At 37.5% G+C, this 16827-nt stretch overlaps 1 protein-coding gene and 1 pseudogene across 2 annotated transcripts; both read left to right on the forward strand.

Moving 5' to 3' along the window:
- The first annotated feature begins 6714 nt into the window (after positions 1-6714).
- On the forward strand, positions 6715-9606 carry LOC127416187 (4F2 cell-surface antigen heavy chain-like; annotated as a pseudogene).
- On the forward strand, positions 9555-10793 carry LOC127444510 (4F2 cell-surface antigen heavy chain-like). 2 transcript variants are annotated; one of them, XM_051703898.1, is made up of 3 exons: positions 9555-9741; positions 10030-10089; positions 10198-10793. In XM_051703898.1, the coding sequence occupies exons 1-3, from the start codon at positions 9619-9621 to the stop codon at positions 10414-10416; spliced, it is 402 nt and encodes a 133-aa protein (XP_051559858.1). In that variant the 5' UTR covers positions 9555-9618; the 3' UTR covers positions 10417-10793. The 2 variants fall into 2 exon arrangements, with proteins under 2 accessions (XP_051559858.1, XP_051559864.1); XM_051703904.1 differs by having other exon boundaries at positions 9555-9699.
- The last annotated feature ends 6034 nt before the right edge of the window (positions 10794-16827 follow it).

Here is a 16827-nt window from a genome sequence, read left to right on the forward strand (position 1 = left end):
AGAAAGGGTTCAGTGATGTCCTTCAGGTGGGCCAACACCAGTCTTTCAAATTACTTCATGACCACAGATGTCAGAGCAATGGGTCTATAGTCATTAAATCCTTTGATCTTGGGTTTCTTTGGGATGAGGATGATTGTGGAGTGTTTGAAGCATTAGGGAACTTCACACTGCTCCAGTAATCTGTTGAAGATCTGTGTGAAGATGGGGGCCAGCTGGTCACATTATTTTAGACAAGTGGGTGAAACACCATTTGGGCCCTGTGATCTTCTTGTCTTCTGTTTCCGGAGTACCCGGGACACATCATCTTCACAGATCTTAAGCGCATGTTGAATAGCAGGAGAGGGGAGGAGGGTGGTGGCAGGAGGTGTAAATGTTTGTGTGCTGTAAATGTCGGAGCGGGTGTGGGATGTGTGACTGGGTTATTCAAATCTACAGTACAACACATTAAGGTCGTTAGCTAGTTGTTGATTCCCTACAGTGCTGGGGGATGGTATCTTGTAGTTGGTAAAGTCTTTCAGGCCTCTCCACACTGATACAGGGTTATTAGCTGAAAACAGTTTTTTCAGCTTTTCAGAATAGCTTCTTTTAGCCACTCTAATTTCCTTTGTCAGTCTGTATTTGGCCTGATTGTACAATATTTTATCCCCACTCCTGTAAGCATCCTCTTTGGCCTGAGGAAGCTGTTTTGTCATTGTTTATGTTAAATAAGTCCTAGTAGGAATGTGCATGTCCTCACAGAAACTGATATATGATGTCACAGTATCTGTGAGCTCATCCAGGTCTGTGGCTTCAGCTTAAAAACACTCCAATCAGTGCAGTCAAAGCAGGCTTGTAGTTCCAGCTCTGCTTTATTAGTCCATCTCTTTACAGTCCTTACTACATTCTTAGCTGATTTTTGTTTGTGCCTGTAGGTCTGAAGAAGATGAACCGGACAGTGATCAGAGAGTCCTAAAGCTGCTCGTGGGACAGAGCGATATGCATCCTTTAGTGTTGCATAGCAGTGATCCAGTGTATTTCTGTCTCTGGTGGGGCATGTAATGCGCTATCTGTATTTGGGCAGTTCATGTATGAGATTTGCCTTGTTAAAATCTCCAAGAACAATAATAAGTGAGTCCAGGTGTTGTTGCTCCGTGTCTGTGATCTGATCAGCCAGCTGTTGCAGCGCTGCGTTCACACACGCGTGTGGAGGAATATAAACACACACAAGAATACACAAGGAAAATTCCCGTGACAAGTGGAAAGGCTTACAGTTTATGAAGAGCGCCTCTAAATTAGGACTGCACATCTTCTTCAGCGTTGTTACATCTGTACACCAACATTAATTGATGTAAAAGCCGCGCTGTCGGAGTTTGACCAACGCGCCGGCTCGCTTCCCATGTTTGCATCTTTTAGCACGCTTGTATAGCACTACAGCTCCTCCGAATAAAATGTCCAACAGAACGTGAATAATCAAAAACTGGTAAAAGATTGTCTGCCGTGTGCTGCTGAGTATTTAGCGGCTCGTCTCTGGTAAAACTGATTGGAATTAAATTACTAAACACAGGACAAACAAACAAAAACAGCAAAAGAACTGGAGAGCTCCATACCGAGGTGGCCATCTGTGGCGCCATCTTAGATGTATAAAGGCTCAGAAAGAGTCGGTTCAGGAAAATATTTTATTTTAAGGAATACTGAATTGTATTTGTTTAATTTTAAAACATTAAAAGTGAACATATAAACATGAATTAAAAATTCAAACTGTTGTGAACCATCTCATTCTTAAATTCTTGAAGATAACGATATAAATATTATACTTTTTCTTGTAAAGAAAATCCACTGAAACCAATAGGGGTCATTTTGACCCTCTTTATGCATTCGTGTAGGTTTTTTGGGTCATGCTTTCTATAGTTAAAGTGTTTCTAATCTATTTCTAAAACTGGTTCCCTATCTGTCACTCACTCGACGTTGTATCGATGTAGTGACACTAGGGGTCACTCTTGGGAGCCCCAAACACCTCTGCTTTTTTGAAAAAAGGCCAGTGAGAATTGGCGAGTGGAATTTGCATGCCACTCCCCCAGACATACGGGTATAAAAGGAGCTGGTATGCAACCACTCATTCAGATTTTCTCTTCGGAGCTGAGTGGTTCTATTCATTGAAGCTGAATTCATCCATGAAGTTCATTCACCTCATCTGCTGGATTCTACGGCGCATTTCAGTGGTTTCTCCTCCTCTGCACCCATGGAGTGCAGAGAACGCCCCTGGGTGCTTCGGCAGAACAACTAAAAAAGTATATTCTCAAAAGAGTATATTTTCTTTCTAAAAGAGCAGCACAAACGGAACGTCTTTTTAAAGATGCTTTTCTGTTTGTGTGTTATTCCTGGTTGCGGTCGTTATCTCTCCGCTTTTGACGGCCACGATCACTGTCTTACGTGTCTGGGCACTGCCACGCGGAGACATCGTTCGTGGATGGGTCTTGTCCTCATTGCGAGAACATGACCATGGCAACGTTGCAGTCACGGCTTACATTCATAAGAAAGCAAGCCACCCCAGCGGCTCCCCACCTCAGTCCTTCTACCTACGGGTATGAGGCCATGCTGGTTAGCACTGGGGGCAATTTGGGGACCTCAATGGGACCACCTTCGCCGGGTATGCCCCCATGGACCTCCCATTCCCCAGCACACTCGCTGGCCCCGGTCGGGTGCTCGCACGAGATCGCCAGCTCATCTCAGGGCGAGTTCGACCTCACCACCCCTGGAAAATCATCCTCCTTTCTTATCACATCTGCTAATGGTTCCAGGGCAAGACATGAACCAATAATGGGGAAAGAGGGCAACCCTGCCGAGTGCCCCTATTCAAAGTAAAATAATCTGAGATTAATCCATTTGTTTGTACCGCTGCTACAGGGTGTCTATAAAGCAACTTAATACAACCAATAAATGTACTCCCGAACCCGTACATTTCCAAAATCTTAAAAAGATAATCCCATTCTACCATATCAAATGCCTTTTAGGCATCAAGTGAGATGGCAGCGATTGGAGATTGATCATTCGCTACTGACCACGTGATATTGATGAGACGCCTGATGTTATCAGAAGAGCTGCGGCCTCGAATAAACCCCACCTGATCTATATGTATAAGAGATGTCATAACTTTACTTAATCAATTACCCAAAATTTTTGACAATATTTTTACATCTAGTTGGATCAGGGAAATTGGATGGTAACTTTTACACTTGCTTGGATCTTTGTCCTTTTTAAGAATCAGATTGATCCGGGCTTGTGTCATGGTTGGAGGAAGATTTCCATTCTTTAATGATTCAGTATAAACTTCTAACAAAAGTGGAGCCAGTTCTGTAGCATAGGATCTAAAAAATTATGTGGCAAAACCATCTGGCCCCGGAGCCTTGCCTGTAGGTAGGGACTTAACTACTTCGTCAAGCTCCTCCAAGGTTATCTCAGAATCAAGAGAGTTTATTTGCTCAATCGTCAGTTTAGGAAGATCTAATGGTTCCACAAAGTTTCTAATATCTTCATCAGTAGATGAAGATGTGGAACTATAAAGATCAATATAGAACTCTTTAAAGGCATTATTAATATCAATGGCTGAGGTAAATATTTCACCACCAGCAGATTTCACTGAGGGAATAGTAGAAAAAGACTCTCTCTGCTTTATATATCTAGGCAAAAGCTTCCCTGCTTTGTCACCCGACTCAAAGCATGACTGTCTTGCCCTGAATAACCAAAACTCCACTTTCCGCGACAAAATAGTATTATATCTATATTTCAATCGGGTCAATTCTCTGAGGCCATCAGCTGACATATGGCGCTTTAGCTCTGCCTCTGCACTTTTAATATTTCCTTCCAACTCCATAAGTTCTTGTGCTTTGGATTTTTTGATAAATGAGGCATACTGTATGATCCGGCCCCTAAGAACTGCTTTAAGTGCCTCCCAAGCCACGCCCACAGAGGATACTGAGGACCAGTTGGTCTCCATATAAACATTGATTTCAGTCTTTAACATTTGTCGGAAATCAGGATTTTGCAGAAGGTATACATTAAAGCGCCAACTATATGATCTCTTTTTCTCTATATGTGGCATCACCTCTAAACTCACCAGAGCATGATCTGAGACTAAAATGTTTCCAATTGAGCAATCAACAACAGATGAAATTAGGGATTTGGATATAAAAAAAAATTTGACTTATGGACTGATGAAAAAAATGTATAGTCCCTACCAGATGGGTTCAAAAGTCTCCAAATATCCGAAAGATCAAGATTATTATGAAGCGTCAGTGTTGCTCTAGGGGGCTTACACACTTTTGCTTCACTATGATCAAGTACTGAATGCATCAAAAGATTGAAGTTTCCTCCCAATATTATATCATGAGGGGTACCGGCTGTTTGCAACATCCCTTCAAGATCTATAAAAAAGCCCAGATCATCAGCGTTAGGTGCGTAAATATTAGCCAAAATCAACCTTTGCCCCTGAATTTCTGCTAAAACAATAATGACTCTTCCTAATTTATCTTTAATATGTTTGAGACATTTGAACTGTAAATGTTTATTAATCAATATAATGACTCCCTTGCTCTTACTTGTGCCAGCACTAAAGAAAGCATGTCCACCCCATATCTTCCCAAATTTTTCAGCTTCCTGCGGGGAGAGATGTGTTTCTTGAAGAAACATTATATCATATTTCTTACGTTTAAGAAAAGAAATAACCTTCCTTCTTTTTATGGGGTCCCCCAACCCATTTACATTCCATGTGGAGAGAGATAGTACACTTATATTAACAACTGACATATTGATATAATAGAAAAAATAAATTGTGTGCCAAAAACAAAATTATGAAGACCACATTCCCCATTAGTGAAACAATCAACCCCCAAACATCCCCCCGAACAAAACAAACAGAAAAAAGAAAAACGTGCGCATTAACCCCACGCACGACAGCGCCAACCTGCGACAAGCCCTCTAAACTCAAAAGGTCCATGAACGCCCTCGAGTCCCTATGATAACTTTGCCATCGGATTGCTCAATTTAATTACATAACAGAAAATACTTTGTGAAATAAACCCAGTCAATAGGAAGAATGAACACAAAGAATGTGTAGATTCATTCACAGAACTGTCTCAAAGGTGTGATCTTCCACAAAACAAATTCCAGCTGATATTAAACCGTTCAGATTCCTTGGACAGGCAAATGCATGTTCAGTGAGCCAGCTGTTATGAGTTCAGCGGATGATGTAATCATTCCAATGTCTCGTAAAAAACTCCAAAGGAATGTTATTCAATAGAACAAGCTCCAGCCACTAGGCGGAACCAATACAAAAAGAAACAAAACCGGCATCCCGGTTCCCCCGGATGATCGAGTCAATTCACTCAGAGGCTGCATAAAAGTATATACCATGACTTACACAATCCGTCAGCTTTATAAAAGACATCCTTTGTGTGAGCATGTTGATATTTTGTGGTCATCCATAGTGTCCACTCTCAATCTGTCTGGGAACTTCAATGCAAATGTTTCTTTAAGGAAAATTGTTATTCACAAAACAAGCTCCAGCCACATGGCGGAGCCAACACAAAAAACCTAAAATGTCGCCCAGCTTCCTCAAGAGTAAGTACAGCGAGTCAGGCCCACTCACATGAGAAACATCCAATGGTTTACTCAGACATTGATTCTATAAAAGACATTGCCAGATTTGGACATGTGAATACTTTGCGACCAACCTTCATTTCTATTCCCAGTTTGGCAGGAAACATTAGAGCAAACGAGATCTTTTTCTGATGTAAGAGTTTCTTGCATTCCTTGAACCGATCGCGTTTCTCTCTTGTCAAACTCGCAAAGTCCGGGAACAAGAAAATATTATGGTTCTTCCAAGAAAGCTTCCCTTTGCTCCTCGCCTGGCGCAACATTTCCAGCTTGTGGCCTGTTATGTCGAGTAGACTCGGGAAAAACTCGTCTAGGAATTTCACCATATCTCTGCCCACCTCATGCTCAGGAATTCCAACAATTCGAACGTTATTCCTGCGGTTTCTATTCTCAAGATCTTCAAGCTTTTCAAGGAGATGTTCCAAATCAACTTTGGTCACGGGCGGATTAGCGGTTAATTCCCTCTCTGAAGATTCCAGAAAATCTATTCGTTTTTCAACATCAGTCACTCTTGTAGCTAACTCAGAGAATTTTGTTTCCATCGCCATAATCGATCGACGTATTACAGCGAGATCCTCCAAGTCAGCAAGAATCTTCGTCAACATCACCGACATGTTGGACAACTGACGCTGGATTCCTTTTCCCGCCACGCCATCCAAATCGAGTCCCCGGTCTGTAGGCCTGTCGGGGCTTTCATCCTGAACACGTAAGTGTCTTTTAATGTCTCCAGAGCCCGAGGATTTTGACTTCTTTGCCATGTTTTGCAACAAAGGGCAAATGTGTAACTGGATGTATCAAATTTCACCAGAATATAAAATGAGAATAATTGAAAATTCAGCAAAGTGCGCAGAGCTCGTCGCTCACACGTCCGCTCCTTGCATGGCGTCACCGGGTCTCATTGGCCTTTTTTCAAAAAAGCAGAGGTTTTTGGGGATCCCAAGAGTGACCTCTAGTGTCACTACATCGACACAACATCTCATTCCCTCCATCAGGGAACGGAGGTTACAAAAGTAACCAGGACGTTTAACATGTTATCTCTTTTAATCAAGTGTATTAAACCCATCTAACAGTGCACAAAGAGAAATGAAGGACATAGAACTGAACGAGGTTGATTGGGAAAAGCAGCCGATGATCAGAGATACTCCGGAAGGTAAAGAAATACTGTAAATGGTTGCGTCAAGGTCACGGTCCCAGAGAACACTGGAGCCAAATTTACTTGCCTCTCCAAAGATGAGTTAATGGCTGGTACAGCTGGGTATGCAACCAATAGGCCTATGACCACTATAAAATAATTTAAATGATCTATATGTTTGCCTATCTGTCTGATATACTCTTACACTCACAGTAAATCTTGCATCTCCCCAGGTGGTATCAGACTTGCTGGATCTTGCTGGTTCTGTTCTGGCTTGGCTGGGCTGGGCTGGCGTATTAGCTGGGGCAGTAGTAATCATAGTACATGCCCCACGCTGTAAACCCATACCTGAAATAAACTGGTGGAACAAGGGTCCTCTCTACCAGATATCTTATGTGAATGCTTTCTCTGACAAAGGACTGATAGGTGAGACAAATGGACATGTCTACGTTTAGTGTTTTCTATATGCATAACAGTTCATTTATTGAAATGGCCATTATTATACTGCTCTCTGCCTATGTCACCCTATGAAAAATGTTTGTAAATAGCAACTTGGCAAAAACTAATTAGTCATTTTCTGTTGTTTTGTTTTTATTATTATTATTATTATTTTATATTGATTTTAGTTTTTATAATTATTAGTTTAAAAAATCAGTCTGGTTTTGAGTATATGGAAAAATTAAAAATTGCACACACATGAGCAGACATGCTGTAGCCCAAATACATCAAGGATATTCCAAATGTGGAATACATGATATGGGAAGTATTGAAAACATGCTGTGTTCATTGCAGATTGATAATGAGAAAACAGGCCCAGGTTTCAGGTTGAGTCTGGTGTCAGTGCAGTGCTGATGTTTTCACCTCTTTCTTTCTCTCTCGTTCTCGCTCTCTTCAGAAGTGGAGGAGAAGCTGGACTATCTGAACCAAATGAAGGTGAAGGGTCTTGTTTTGGGTCCGATGCACAGTGTGCAAGCAGACCAGCTGAACACACTAAAACTAACATCTATTAAACCTGAAGTATGCTCTGAGAATGAACTGAAAACTCTGCTGGACTGAGCCCATAAAAAGGTTACTTTTAAATCTGGATGCTTTTTCTCTTCTGATTATTGAAGTCTTGCTAAAATGTCAAAGAGCAGCTGTGCAGATCTTAATTATCCTCCACGTCACCCATGAAAACCCTAAAACTGGTCCCTAAAAAAACCTTACTCCAGTTACTGGTAATTTTTGTTTGGTCTTTTGATGCAGTGATTTGAGAGGTTGCATGAAGAGTACTTAAATTAGTAGTCTGCTTTATCCATTAAACAAAATGGTATCAAAGTAAGCGGTATATCGACCTTTGTGTATTTTGGGAGAAACAATGCCTGTTAGCAGTGTCAAAAGACTATTCTTTAGTTTTAAGATTTTTGCCTTGATTTGCTTTAGCTCTGGCTTTGTGTTGTGGGCCCTGTGTTTCACTTTTTGAAGTAAAGCAGAGAAGTGCCAGTTGATGATTGAGATCATCTAACTATGTAAAAGAACATGTTTCTCAGACCCCAGTGAGTTTGAAGACTAAATTAATATGTGTGTTGCTGTTTTTTTCAAGAGCCTAAAGACTTTGTATATGCTAATGGAATCAAATGAACACTACAATACATATGTTATGATTGTGTAAATATACTTGTTTGTGTAAAATTAATTAAAAAAAGATTAGCTTACTTCAACTTCCTCTTTTCCCTTATGTCTCTTTTTTATGTTCCCTTGGTGTCTCTCTCTTTTTCACAGGTATCTCTATAGTGCTGGATTTAACACCCAACTATGAAAGTGCTTCAGCCTGGTTCAACAATGCTGCCTCTGTTGCTGAGAAACTCAGAGTAAGTGCTGATAAGAAAGATAAATTTATGTGGCCTATTTATGTGGATTTTAAATAAGGGGAGGTAAAGATGAAAATATTGTTTGCACATGTTAGAAAGAGGGAAGCACTAAAGAGCCAAACATGTAAGACCCTATCTATAATATTACAGTATATACAGTATCCCAGATTTTAGATAATGGAATTGCAATATGTATAGAAAAGTACACATAATACCAATTAATTTGTCTTAGCTGCCAAAACCTTTGTCTAAATATTCTATTCTATTCTATTAATTGTATTTATTTATTTATTTCTGTTATGAAGCATGTGTGTATTGGTTAAACAGTGGATTCGATGGCATTTCCTTGTCTGACCTAGGAAATATAGAAAAAACAAGAACCTGGCCATCAATAAAAGCTAAATTCATCAAAACATGCGGGGAAAAAATATGTGTCTGTTGCCAAATGCTAAGAAGTTGAACTAATCATAATATAAATGTTATTTATTGCAAATTGATGAATGCAGTAGAGACACCTGCTGGCCAGTATGGGTAATAAGCACGGTTACTTGCTGCCTCCATCCGCAATACAGGAAAGGTTCAGTCTTATTTTGTTCATTCTCTTTTTTCCGTTTTCAAGTGCCAATTATTTTTTACACTTTTAGTAAAAAAAATCAGGCATTTGGCATCATGCAGAGATTCCTACTGAGAAGACCATCTTAGGCCAGCATGTATTTTAAGGCTGGTTATATGGTAGTCTAGCATAGTCATGCTAGTTTGGTGCCAATGTAGCATAGTCATACTGACTGGCCAAAACAGGGATAAGAGCATTATGTAAAAACAAACTACATTTCTCACTTCCATCCCTCCCTCTATCAGAGCTTTGATGGGCTCCGTCACTGGTCTCTAGTGGATGACGTCTCTGTCCTGCTGATCAGGTCAAGTGTCGACCTGCTTCTGGCAGGACTGCCTGTTCTGTGCGTGTCCAGCAACACCCAGGCCCTGTCAATATAGAAACTCTACTGCATGCATCCCCAGACCAGCCTGGGCTGGAGCCAGAGTGGACGGACCCTGGGCTCTCTGGCTTCTAGGACTCCAGCAGTGCCTGTAAGACTCTTTCAGACACTGCAGTTCACCCTAAAGCCAGGGGTGAGTAGTGCTTGAGAGGGAGACATTTGGATGAAAGCATAGATAGATAAATATCTAAATTGGTGGTTGAATCAGTATTTGTTTAGAGGGACAGCAACTGTTTCATGAAGTTAAAGTTCAATATGTTTCAAGAGATGCCAAGAGATGTCTTAACCTTAGCATAGAAAGCCAGCTATATTCATAAAGTGGTTAATATGTTGTGTGATCTACACATAAATACACTTAAGTAGGCTAATATTTACTTTATTGATATGTATAAAATCGATGAATATAATTCCTCCTTTACAGGAAAAACTTCAAATGTGGGACATGGAAAGCCCAGCAGATGAGGCCAATGCAACAGCAAAGGTACATTTTCATTCTTCACTTGGCAATTCATAATAAATAGTTGTGTTCTCTTCACTGTACCATTTACATAGTTTAAAACTCACACATTGCATCGTTTTCTCTCTCTAGACTCTGCAAGATGAGTGTATTGCTTTGCGTGATTTCTTCAAAGCACTTAGTGATCTAAGGGGAAAAGAGCGTTCTCTTCTGCACGGAGAATTTGTGTCCCTTTACAGTTCTCCCTCTGCATTAGCATTTCTCCACATTTGGGACCAAAGTGAATGCTTCCTCATTGCCATAAACTGGGGAAATGTCTCTGTTCTGTTGTCTTATCCCTATGCAGGTTAGAGACAGACATATGCTCACTTAATGTCTCAGAGCTATTAGGTTTTGTTTGCGGTCTCTAAAATCCAAAAATATGAGTCTTTCAGCTTATTTTTGGCACTATAAGCGCAAGTTTTAAGGAACAGTGGAATTCAAAGTTTAAATGTTTTTCATTAGAATTTTAAATTCAAATTTCAAGTGTAACATGTTTTCGATCATGTTATTTTTTTAACTACTATTCTATAATAGTAATACATTTAAGAGCTCAAAGTTTAATAAAACATCTAAATAAGTTAAATAAAAAGACTATCAAAGTTGTTTTAGAATATTCCAGAATTGTGCTGTTTCCATGCAGAGAGCTGTTTATTAAATTCCATCTTAAACTAAATCATTGAGTTAACTACAAATAAATTTGTTATAAATTTACTTCTGTTTGTCATTTTTTGTAAATGTACTCATCTTTGTGGTGCTATACTGCATCAGTATAATTGGTATGTGTGTGTACATGGCATAATTTGTTTTCAATGTTATTTTATACACAATGCATAATTGTTGTGTGCTTGTGTCTTGGCTATGGGCCATATGTCGTTAATTTGCAGGGCAGGAAAAGGAAGACTCTAAACTCAACAGGTGTGTGTATGTGTGTCATATACGATCATTCTCTGTACTGTATGAAACTGTATTACTTCCTGCACATTTTGACTAGTAGAAAAGAAGGGGGGAAATAAGCACCTAAAAACTGAAGGGGGTCAGTATGACTTACTAGGTCACATCTAATAATAAATCAATCTAATCTCTTCAGTTAAGAAATAAGTAACATCGCAACATACTATAATTTTGCTTTATCAAGAGAAATTAAAACATTCTGTACAATCTTAGTTCGTTTTTTGTTTTACTCAGGATGTATACAGCTAAATGTGTAATCTTAAATATTAACACTATAAGCAATGGATATATTGTATTGTACCTAATGCCCTAGATTACATTTTTATTGTGATATTATTAATGTGGTTGATTGATGTGAGGTCATAGGTCAAATCTTAAATTCCTATGGTGTAGTTCTCATTTACTGACCTTCTGTCTCTGCTGGTCCCATTTCATCTTTTCTGAAGTTAAAATGAAGCCTGAATCTTGGGTAAGTGAGAGAGAAAGAGATCTTCTGAGATCTTTGTCTAATTCTCATTGTGAACTTTCCCTGATATAAGTGGTGGTGAAGCCATTCATTTGCATGTCCTCCCACAGACATCCAAAGAAAAACTGTGTGTGGTAAAGAAAAGTTTAAAATTCAGCCATTTATCTACACTCAAATGAATGTAAAAATAGCAGAGAAAAAAATTATATAGCTGACTGATCACGGCTATGCTTCAATAATAAACCATCGGAACCCTGTAAAATAGGGTCTCCACATTTTTATAATTCTCTACACTTTTTGTTAGTTATACTACAGAGCAATGAAAAAAATAATCAGAAAGAATCAGTCACACAAAATAGCGCACTGTTAGCAACTGACATTAAATGTTTAATTATAATGAAATTACTATTACTATTTTTCAAATGTAAGTCAAGTTAAGTGAGGTTTAAACATACAAGACAAATTTGATGCAAAACACAAAAAGGAAAAATGTTTGCTAAGAACTCTGTGTTTAAAAAAAAAAAAAAAAAAAACTAAAATCAGAATGTTCAGTAGATGTTCAATTAAAGACTGAACAAAATCATCCAGTGTCTATATGTAATATATTTTTTCCCACCAGCATGTTGCTGTTTAACACATTCAAACTGTATTCATTCTTATTGATTAAATCTATTTGATAATGTGCTTTATAATGTTATCATTTTCATTTTTGGTTAATTTTCATCATCTATTTAAACAGTACAAGTTTCATATTTTTTCAAATATCTATAGACATTTTTTTATTATTTGGATTATATATTGAAATACTAGAGCTGTGCTAATGTGTCCACTTTGAACTTACATCCAATGCATTAAAAAATTCAGTTTGGAACAATTGCTTTTCCTTCTCTAGGACAATTGAAAAATTACTATACATTTAACAGTTTATATATATATTTATATATATATATATATATATATATATATATATATATATATATATATATATATATATATATATACACACACACACACTTTTTTTCCCAATATAGTACTGGATAACAATTAACTACATTTGGTTTGGAATTAATTATGGTACATAATGTAAATTTACATTAGAAACAGAACCATTATAAATAGGCTGAAATTCATTTGTTATGCCGTAACTGTACAATTTTATGGAATACATTTGATATGTTAATAATATGTTAGTTATATGTCAGTTTGAACTCAGTATTTGTCCACATAAGAAATTGTCTTTATATTTTGATTATGTATGATTACTCAGAACAGCTGTGTGTGTTTGTGTGTGTGCTCATGCACGTCTGCGGGGGTACAGTGATATTTCAGAGTCGACGGAGAGAGCGGCGTGTTTCTGGTAAAACACGACGTCGCACTCTTGAGATGACAGCGTGTGGTCTCGAGTATGTGTGTGTTACATGTATTTGTCAAACGTGTGTACGTGTGTGTGCGTGTGTGTGTGTTATATGTGAGGATGGGGCTTTCAGTTTGACTCTGGGCAACTTTTGACGGCAGTGAATCAGGTTTTTTGAGAGTTTGAAAGAGCCTTCACACACAGCAACTTATCTTTAAGTTACATCTGTAAGTTATTCACTTTAAATGTCTTTAAAATACAGAAAACATCTTTGGTAACTTTGCACCTAAAAACTTTGAACCTAAAACTGATTTGTATAGATTTGCTTCACATTATGAGGCACATTTCTGCCTCTCTCCTTCTCCTCCTTCCTTCTCTGTAAGAGACAGAGAGAAAGATAGAACGCCCCCTCTCGCCCTGTTGATGTGAAACTCCTCACTGAACAATGCCCAGTCATGCCTGAATCTCGGTTTTACTGCTACAGCCTACTGACATTCACTAGACTTTATTAAACTCCATTATCTTCAACCTCATTTTGATCTCAAACTTTTCATCATCATCGTGAGCATCACCACCTCCATTATTACTACCATTATCATCACCACTAGACTTATCTGTATTGTCTTCAGCAAGAGTGTGACTTTCGATACCAAATACTGTATATTGTTCTCGGACTGTCCAAAAAAAAAAAAAAAAAAAATGTAAAAAAAAAATCTAGCCTACATGAAAGAGTAACTCTCCCTTAAATAAAACTGGGCATCTGACAGCTGTGTTGCAGTTTAAATAACCATCATTTTCATATCGGTATCATCCTCATCATTGTCACCACAACAAATGTCACCTTCACTGAATAAATTCTCTCAGCATGCCATGTCCAGCATCAACTGTTTTTTGCCATTCAAATGGAAAACCTGTCTGTTATCCCAACGTTCGATTTTAACCCTCATTTTGACCCAGACTATTTTTTTTTCTTAATTTTTTTCTTAATTTTTTTGAACTTCATTTTCAGCCATTTACCTACACTCAAATGAATGTAAAAATAGCAGAAAATGTATTTTTATTTTTTTATATATATATAGCTGCTAGCTGATCACGGCTATGCTTCAATAATAAACCATCGGAACCCTGTAAAATAGGGTCTCTACATTTTTTTAATTCTCTTTTTTTTTCTTTTTTTGTTAGTTAAACTACAGAGCAATGAAAAAAGAATCAGAAAGAATCAGTCACACAAAATAGCGCACTGTTAGCAACTGACATTTAATGTTGTTTAATTATTATAAAGTTTAATAAGATTAAATTACTATTACTATTTTTCAAATGTAAGTCAAGTGCGGTTTAAACATACAAGACAATTTTGATGCAAAACACAAAAAGGACAATAGACTTAAAAGTTTGTTGAGAACTCGAAGGAATTGTTTAAAAAAAAAAAAAAAAAATCAGAATGTTCAGTAAATGTTCAGTTAAAAACTGAACAAAATAATCCAGTGTCTACATCACTTCAGTCAGTGGGGATGGTATTCTTTTCACTATAGGCCTTGTTGTCCCCTCTCCAAACATAGCGCTTATGGTTGTGACCATAAAGCTCTATTTTGGTCTCGTCACTCCAAATTACAGTGTGCCAGAAGCTGTGAGGCGTGTCAAGGTGTTGTCGGGTATATTTTAACCGGGCTTTTTTGTGGCATTGGCTTCTTTCTGGCAACTCGACCATGCAGCTCATTTTTGTTCAAGTATCGTCGTATTGTGCTCCTTGAAACAACCACACCGTCTTTTTCCAGAGCAGCCTGTATTTCTCCTGAGGTTACCTGTGGGTTTTTCTTTGTATCCCGAACAATTCTTCTGGCAGTTGTGGCTGAAATCTTTCTTGGTCTACCTGACCTTGGCTTGGTATCAAGAGATCCCCGAATTTTCCACCTCTTAAAAAGTGATTGAACAGTACTGACTGGCATTTTCAAGGCTTTGGATATATTTTTATATCCTTTTCCATCTTTATAAAGTTCCATTTCCTTGTTACGCAGGTCTTTTGACAGTTCTTTTCTGCTCCCCATGGCTCAGTATCTAGCCTGCTCAGTGCATCCACGTGAGAGCTAACAAACTCATTGACTATTTATACACAGACACTAATTGCAATTTAAAAAGCCACAGGTGTGGGAAATTAACCTTTAATTGCCATTTAAACCTGTGTGTGTCACCTTGTGTGTCTGTAACAAGGCCAAACATTCAAGGGTATGTAAACTTTTGATCAGGGCCATTTGGGTGATTTCTGTTATCATTATGATGTAAAAAGGAGCCAAACAACTATGTGATAATAAATGGCTTCATATGATCACTGTCCTTAAATAAAAGACGATTGTATGACTTTTTTGGCATGATCAGTCATATTTTCAAAATCAAAGCCAAAATTTCACAATTTCTGCCAGGGTACGCAAACTTTTGAGCACAACTGTATATATATATATACAGGGTTGGGAGGGTTACTTTTGAAATGTATTCCACTACAGATTACAGAATACATGCTGTAAAATGTAATTTGTAACGTATTCCGTTAGATTACTCAAGGTCAGTAACGTATTCTAAATACTATGGATTACTTCTTCAGCACTGGTAGATTTTTTAACTTGTTTTAACTATAAAAACTCTGCCAGTACAGTAAGACAAAATACACATGTTAAAAATACATTCTCTGAAAAACCTAAATATCTTATGCAGTGTTGTTTCTAAAACAAGATAAATCAAATTGATCTAGTTTTAAGGATTTTTAGATATTTTTACAGGAAAACAATACAAAAATTATTATCAAGAATATGATTTTTGCCCTAATATCAAAGGTCTTACTAGAAAAAAGAAATTATGATCCAATGTGAATTTTCTTGATAAAAAAATATGATCGTGCCTGGTAACGTGCATGTAAAATGGCTAGAAATAGCATTTTAGCTTAGCATAAAGCTGACAATTTACACAAGGTTTATTTCTATTTCTTCTGCTCCAAACTTACTTCAAACTTACTTCTCTGTCTGCTCGTGTGAATGTAACACATCATAAGAAAGTGTTTCACCGCTGTTCAAATGCACTTTGGATTGCATCATTTATATGTGTAAATGTTTTCCATCTGAAAGGACTAAATATTAAATGAAACAAATGACAATAAAATGCAAAGTAATCTCTTCAGTAATCAAAATACTTTTAGAATGTAACTGTATTCTAATTACCAATGATTTAAATTGTAACTGTAGTGGAATACAGTTACTTATATTTTGTATTTTAAATATGTAATTCTGTTACATGTATTCCGTTACTCCCCAACCCTGTATATATGTACAGTTGCAAACAAAATTATTCAAACCCCCCCAAGACAGTAAGGATTTACAAAGATAAGCTTTTCTGATAACCCAGAATTTTTAAACTTTACATCTATATCAGTTGAGTGACACATTCAAAGTCATAGTGTGAATATATAACCTAATATTTCTAAATAGCGGGATTTTGTTTTAAATACATCCATGTCATAATTATTCAGCCCGTATTGCATGTAGCTGTTTCTTAAATATGTAAAGCTACACAAGTAAATTGTTTTCAAATCTGCAATGACACTTATTTAAGTTTTAAAATTTAAGTTTACTGTTGTAAGCAAAAATTTATTTCTATGCAAAAAATGCAATTAAAAATAAGCTGTCTCAAAAGCTAATGGAAGAGATTATTTCATTACACAAGAAAGGTCATGGCTAAAAGTACATTTCCAAGGCACTTCAGTTACCAATAGACAAAGTTGGCAGCATCTTTCATACATTTTTAAAATATGGTAAAACAGCAACCTTCTTGGAGTGTGGAAGAAAGCAAAACTTCACCAAAGGAAATGTTGACTTGAATATTCAAGAAGTAATTAGGAAAGACCTGTGGATTCCTGGAAGAAGGTTTTATGGATGTATGACACTAGACTGAAAATGAATTTTAG

The sequence above is a fragment of the Myxocyprinus asiaticus genome, chromosome 1 (assembly GCF_019703515.2).
Source record: "Myxocyprinus asiaticus isolate MX2 ecotype Aquarium Trade chromosome 1, UBuf_Myxa_2, whole genome shotgun sequence".
In the NCBI taxonomy this organism is placed as follows: domain Eukaryota; kingdom Metazoa; phylum Chordata; class Actinopteri; order Cypriniformes; family Catostomidae; genus Myxocyprinus; species Myxocyprinus asiaticus.